General features: G+C 42.2%; 1 protein-coding gene across 1 annotated transcript; it reads left to right on the forward strand.

Annotated features, from left to right (window-relative positions):
* The first annotated feature begins 638 nt into the window (after positions 1-638).
* Positions 639-6475, forward strand: nr4a2b (nuclear receptor subfamily 4, group A, member 2b). Its single transcript, XM_017480738.3, has 8 exons — positions 639-784; positions 917-989; positions 1230-2083; positions 3740-3869; positions 3975-4138; positions 4236-4438; positions 4569-4747; positions 4875-6475. The coding sequence occupies exons 3-8, from the start codon at positions 1232-1234 to the stop codon at positions 5108-5110; spliced, it is 1764 nt and encodes a 587-aa protein (XP_017336227.1). The 5' UTR covers positions 639-784; positions 917-989; positions 1230-1231; the 3' UTR covers positions 5111-6475.
* The last annotated feature ends 402 nt before the right edge of the window (positions 6476-6877 follow it).

The following is a 6877-nucleotide window of genomic DNA, read 5'->3' on the forward strand; positions in this document are numbered from 1 at the left end:
CCAATAAAGGCACTGCCATCAAGAGTACCTTCTGTTATACCTTATTATCATTCACCTTTAAAAAATATTTTAAGGGTACATAATTAGAGCTTAAGGACAATTAGGGTTGTCTTCAAAGCTTTACTCTTAAAGCAAATTTTTACTGTACTTTCCCAGGTGTGCACTAAAGGTACTAGCGGTGTACTGTACCCTTCCTTGATGGTACCATGCCAGCCACCATGCCAGAGGATTGGTGCAATCTAGTACCCTTTTACCTGAGAGTGCAGTTAAACCTTGAGGGGAAAACATAAGAATAAATAAATAAATAAATAAATAAATAAATAAATAAATAAATAAAGTGTCCATGCGTATAATAGCTACAAGATCAACATCATTTGCAACTCGGACGTGTTCCAGTTGGCAGAAAAGAGGACTTAGTAGTGCGTCAGAGAAGTACAGACTATTTCGACCCTGCTGTGAGTGTCTGTAGCTGAGTCCTTTTAGTCTGAACAAGTGCGCCACCCAAGACAAGTGCTGCATAAACACAAGTGGCTTTCTGTTCTCCTGCACGGAGCGCGTCAGGGGTTGACGCCGATGACGTCTGCATCTTTGGCACGTGGGCTGCGGCGTTCCGAGCCCATAAACAAAGCCACGTTGCGCTCGAGCGCCAGTTGCGTTAACGCCGGGGAGCTAGGACGCACCGGGGACGCCGTGCAACCTGCTTTTTATTTGATATTTATTTCTTTTTGTAAAGGTCTTTATGAGATGGACAAAGCGCTAGGAATATTTAGGAGCTGAAATTGAGGTAAGGAATAAATGTTGTGCTCTCTCTCTCTCTCTCATTCTCTCTCTCTCTCTCTCTCTCTCTCACTAATGATCTGAATTTAATATTACAATTTCGGGAATACAGAATAATAGATTTTTTTTTAATCCGCAGGAAAGAAAAAACTAGGAGACGCACCAGTGCAGCCAGCGAACCGCAGCGATTTCACGAAAACCCCAATCAGCAGGTGTGTAAACTGGAATAAATAATAATACTTTAAAAAAAAAAAAAACCATACACACACGCCATCTATATGTCTGTACAAGGCTATGACGCGTAAAGTGTCGTGTAGAACCCTCCTGTCCTGCGCGTTAGAGCTGTGTGAACACTACACACACGCAGGACGGGAGGAAGGTTCTCCTGGACCAAGTTTGGGAGCCTGAGTTGATTTTGTTGTTTGCCCTCTGCTCTCCGCTCTTTTCCTCAGAGATGCCCTGCGTGCAGACTCAGTATGGCACCTCTCCTCCGGGTGCCAGTCCTGCGTGTCAGAGCTACAGCTACAGCGAGTACAGCTGCGATTTCCTGACCCCCGAGTTCGTGAAGTTCAGCATGGACCTGACGAACGCGGAGCTCGCCGCCGCGTCTTCGTCGTTGCCCAGCTTCAGCACGTTCTCCGACTCAGCCGGTGGCGCCGCGAGCTACGACGCCAAGCCGCCGTGCCTGTACCAGCTTCCCCACTGCGCCGAATCTCTCTCGGTCAAGTCAGAGGACGGAACCGCAGCGCACGCTAACTACGCGCACCACCAGCAGCAGCAACAGCACGCGCAGCACGCAGAGGACCCCGCCGTCGCCTCTGCTGCCGCTGCCGCTGCTGCGTCCTACTACAAACCGTGTCATTCGAGCTTCGCTCCGGCGTGGGACGACGCGTCGCCTTTGCACGGCTTCCATCCGAGCTACCTGATGGAGCAGCAGCGTAAGAGCGCCGTGACGCGCTTCTTCTCGCTCAAGCCGTCCGCGTCGAGCGCGCACGTCTCCGCGTGTCACATGCGCTTCGACAGCGCCGCGCAGCACGGATTCGCGCCGCTGAGGAAGCAGCAGCTTCAGCAGCAGCAACACGCACAACAACACCACAGCCTGGGATTCGCGCATCACAGCCTGCACATCAGTCACGGACGAATGCTGATGGAGAGCCCCGTGGCCTCTTCTTCGTCTTCCTCGTGCTCTCCGACCGCCACGCGTGGCCCCGCGCATGGAGACGGTCTGTGCGCGGTGTGCGGGGATAACGCGGCGTGTCAGCACTATGGAGTGCGCACTTGCGAAGGCTGCAAGGGGTTCTTCAAGGTATGCTCCGATGTATTTTCATTTTTTCCCCCCTTCTTTTTAACACAAGTCGGTAGCTACACTAGGGTATTAAACTGTACCTTTCCTTGTTGTTCTGTACCCTTAAGAGTACCTTTATTATCTGCATTATGCCTAGAAAGGTGCATCGTTTAAAACTTTACTCAAAAAACTTATTATTTACCTTAAATCAGCTTTGACGTTATATCCACGTTTAACTGGATGATAGATGAAAGACACATACTAAAGGTACGAAAGGTGTACTCTTAAACGTAAACACAAGTAAAGGTACAGTTTAGTACCCCTTTTTAAATGAATATTCAAGAAATAAAGGTACTGTTCCTCAGCATTGGCATGATACCTCAAGGGTACACCTTTATTATTTTTACTGTCTTTTACGTGGGAAAGTTCACATGGTGTACCTTTATTCATTTTTATAAATTAAAGCTTTAAAAGTGCGTAAAAGTGGTCCTTAAGCGGTCCAGTTATGTACCCTCAAAATATTTTAAAGGTGTAAAGATATATATATATATATATATATATATATATATATATATATATATATATATATATATATTTGATGGACCCACCCGAGCAAACGCAAAAGTAATTTTGTTTGGAGCGTTTATTTCTGAACTGAGCGTTTTCTATACTTCATGGAAGAATAGAAAAGAATAACAAAAAATTGTATCTGTTTAAAAAGAACTTGATCAGCAAACCTATTTGTGTCCACTTTTGCTAGTTTAAATAATGAAGTTCATTTGATATCTTGCCAAAAATGGATTGCATAAAAAGGGTACTAAACTGTACCTTTCCTTGTCCCTTGTCTTTTGTATCTCCATGGAGATATTGCACCTATAAAAATTATTTCATTGGATTTTAAAATGACCTTTTAGAGTTAACGTTAAAGGTACACATACACCTTTCCAGGTAAAATATTGTGGGTACCACTCTGGTGACAAGGAAAAGTACAGTTTAGTACTCTTTATTATGAGGCTGTTGGAAGAAAAAATGTTTTTTTTAAATAAAATAAAAGTCTAAAAAAGAAACATCTATTTTGGAAACTTGGTTTAAATCTTATTAAACAAAGAACATAACTGAAGAGGAATGTCAAGAATCCTAAATTGTTGGCACTCAAGAAAGGAGGAAATTTTTCCAAAATAATCCCAACTCATAGTTTTGAGATTTGGCGTTGGATTTCCTTCACTCAACACACCAGATTTATGTCATGAATTTATGTCCTTATCATTCCCTTCATGAGGTGAATAAAGCTGGAAGGAAAAGTCTACAGTATCTCTAAGCACCTGGGCGATGTGACTGTGTTCATTTCATAAATAGAAATTTCATGTTTCGACAAGGGGTGGGGGTGTGGGGGGAGTAAAGGGAGAACGAAATTCCCAGCCGCCTCTTTAGCTCGCCATGCCGTGATGGGATAATTGCGCTAATCCGACAAGAGAGGTCATAGAGTCAGTGCCGTGGGACCCCCGAATTATGTCGATCCACGATTCTGTATTTACCCGACGTGTGCCCCGTCCTGCTCCTGAATGTATTAGCCAGCTTTGCTTTGTTGAGCGCAGACTCGAGAGCCTCTTTTGCTTTTGATGAAACTGTGCTCTGTCAAGTTATAAGTTCTTACTAATTGGTGTTGTCTTTCTGTAGCGCACGGTGCAGAAAAACGCCAAATATGTGTGTCTGGCGAACAAAAACTGCCCTGTCGATAAGCGGCGGAGGAACCGGTGCCAGTACTGCCGCTTTCAGAAGTGCCTCGTCGTCGGGATGGTAAAAGAAGGTACAGCCGACATTCTTGATAGCATCCTCTCGTCATGTGCGTGCGATAAATAAAATCCTGGTTTTAGTCTCATGAGGGTTTTTTGGGGGGGGATCTAATTTATAGTCGTAAGAACGGACAGTTTAAAAGGTCGACGAGGTCGTCTCCCATCCAAACCCAAAGGCCCCCAGGACATCCCCGCCTCCTTATCACCTGCCAATCTGCTGAGCGCTCTGGTGAGGGCCCACATGGACTCCAACCCCTCCGCAGGCCGCCTGGATTACTCCAAAGTGAGTCACTAAGCTAATGATAAGAAAAAGTAAATGCGTTGTTTGTTGATTTGGCAACAATCAAATTTACAGAATGACAGAATAATTTTCTGTCCAGTTTCAGCCCAACCCGGACTACCACAGCGCCGGAGACGAGACCCTTCACATCCAGCAGTTTTACGACCTCCTAATGGGCTCCATGAGCATCATCCGTGGCTGGGCGGAGAAAATGCCTGGTTTCACCGAGCTCCCAAAATGCGACCAGGAGCTGCTGTTTGATTCAGCGTTCCTGGAGCTTTTCGTCTTGCGCTTGGCGTACAGGTGACATTTATATTGCAGTTATTGCGTTTAAGTTCTTTGCTCTTCTCTCTGACAGCTTTACAGTCGTCTGTCAATCACAAACTCAAGCTAATAGCGTACGATGCTTCTCACGTGCAATTTTTCCATCCAGATCCAACCTGATGGAGGACAAGCTTGTTTTCTGCAGCGGCGTCGTCTTGCACAGGCTGCAGTGCATGCGAGCGTTCGGAGAGTGGATCGACTCGATCGCAGAATTCTCCTCAAGCCTCCAGAGCATGCGCATTGACATCCCGGTGTTCTCCTGCATGGCTGCTCTCACTATAATCACAGGTGACTTGAAGGAATTCGCACCACACAACCGTTTCTCCCTTTTCTCCCTCCTTTTCTCGTTATGTCACATTAAAGCTCTCTCTCTCTCTCTCTCTCTCTCTCTCTCTCTTTAAAAAAAATTCTACAGAGAGGCATGGCCTCAAGGAGCCCAAAAAGATGGAGGAGCTTCAGAGCAAGATTTTAACCTGCCTGAAGGATCACGTGACCTGCAGTGGCCATCTTTCGAAACTGCTGGCCAAGTTGCCCGAGCTACGCACGCTGTGCACACAAGGACTTCAGCGTATCTTTTACCTGAAGCTCGAAGACTTGGTTCCGACGCCCGCCATCATCGAGAAGCTCTTTCGTGACACGTTACCGTTCTGAACACATGGAACTTTATCAGAGTTTTATACATTACTCAAGCAGAGGAGATTTTCTTCCACTCTCCTTGGACTAAAAGCATCTACGAAGTCTGCAGCACAACAGCACAAGAGCTATAAGCAGATCTAAGGAGTAGCCTTTTTTTTTTTTGGTTATTTTTCTGTTCTAGTTTTGGAAAGGAAATCATACGAGCTTGTTAATCATTTATTTACCCCTTAAACTTCCAAACGTCTTCTTCATAACTCCATACCTGCATACCTTTCACTATCACATAATAATATTCTTTATAACTGAATAATAAGCTTGGATTTGGGAATTTAAGGGGTTATTAATTAAAAACCAATCAATAATACAATAATGCAGATGAAAAATATTTAAGCTATCGTTATGCATCTATGCATTTATAGAAAGAGAGAGAGCACAGGACGAAACAGGTTTTGTTTTGGATTACACAACTTATTTGACTAATTTATCTCAACAAAATAGTTATAAAAAGTGAATTATGACAGGAATGGATAAAAAAAAAGCAGTCATATTTTTTAATTTAGAGATCACAGAAACTTTGAGTTAAGATTCCTCTGACTATACACACACACAGTGGAGTCATCACTACCTATACCTACATTTATTTGGCAAATAAACTGTTACATATTAGTTTATTGCTTTTTGATTCTTTTGTTGTGGTGCGAAACCTGGTGTTATTGCCGCGGTAATGTGACCACGTGATGATACTGTATGAACGCAGCTTTTGCGCCCCCCCCGATTTAAAGTCTTTATGCCATTTCACTCATTTAAAAGGCCATACTCACAGCCTGAATACGATAAAACACTTTACTTTCCTTCTCTGGAAAAGATGTTGCTTTATCTCTCAAAAGCCCCGATTTAAATTAAATAAAAAAGCGCGTCTAATGAAAGGCGGGTTTGAGTCGTTTGCGTCGTTTGCGTTTCCGCCTTCAGACAAAAAGAATGAAAGAGAAGAAATCAGAAAGGAAGACAGACAACACTTACACCGATTATTCCTTTAAATAATCTACCTAGGTTTTTATTTGTTATTGTTGTGTTTATGATTTAACAGTGTATAAAGCTTTGTCATTTCTACCGCATCGCCTTTTTTAGGCATGGACATGATGAGCTCTTAAACCACTTTTCATTTCATATTGAAATAATTTTTTAATAATATTTTACTTTTCAGTTTATCATTAACATCATAGCGACGGGGTAATTTTTTTTGTTTGTTTATTGTTTTTTTTTAAGGATGTCATTTCTGCATCTCTGCATTGTGTATATCTTATATAAAGGAAGCCGATATGAATACCAATCTCTCGTGCTTTGCTAAATAAACTTGTGAATTAATAAATATGACTTATATTTTCTTATATATAGGCCTATATCTATAAAATAAAATAAAAAAAAAACCCAAAAAAAACAAACAAACCAAAATCTCACGCTATTTTCTGTCAGAAGATTTGCGCAAAATGAACAAGTCGCTTTAATTCTTTGGCCAATATTCGGCTCCTTTAGGCTAAATATCTTATATAAATATCTATCATTAAAAATGTCTACATTTCATATCTCCAGCTCTATGAGCCCCACTGTTTAGAGCTAAACATTTGCTTTGTCTGAACTCATTTGATTAACTTATATAGACAGGCTAATGAAATTCAAATTAATAAACACAAAATCAAATTTAATAAAAAAAATAAAATCAAATTGGAAATTATAATGTGGGAGAAATGATTAATCTTTTTATTTAAAATCTCTGGCTATATG

Source organism: Ictalurus punctatus, chromosome 12, assembly GCF_001660625.3.
Source record: "Ictalurus punctatus breed USDA103 chromosome 12, Coco_2.0, whole genome shotgun sequence".
NCBI lineage: Eukaryota > Metazoa > Chordata > Actinopteri > Siluriformes > Ictaluridae > Ictalurus > Ictalurus punctatus.

Coding starts and splice junctions, on each gene's coding strand:
- nr4a2b (XM_017480738.3), top strand. CDS start 1,232: ATGCCCTGCGTGCAGACTCAGTATGGCACCTCTCCTCCGGGTGCCAGT. Junction 4,439..4,568: donor GTCTTGCGCTTGGCGTACAG/GTGACATTTATA, acceptor TTTTCCATCCAG/ATCCAACCTGATGGAGGACA. Junction 4,748..4,874: donor TGCTCTCACTATAATCACAG/GTGACTTGAAGG, acceptor AAAATTCTACAG/AGAGGCATGGCCTCAAGGAG.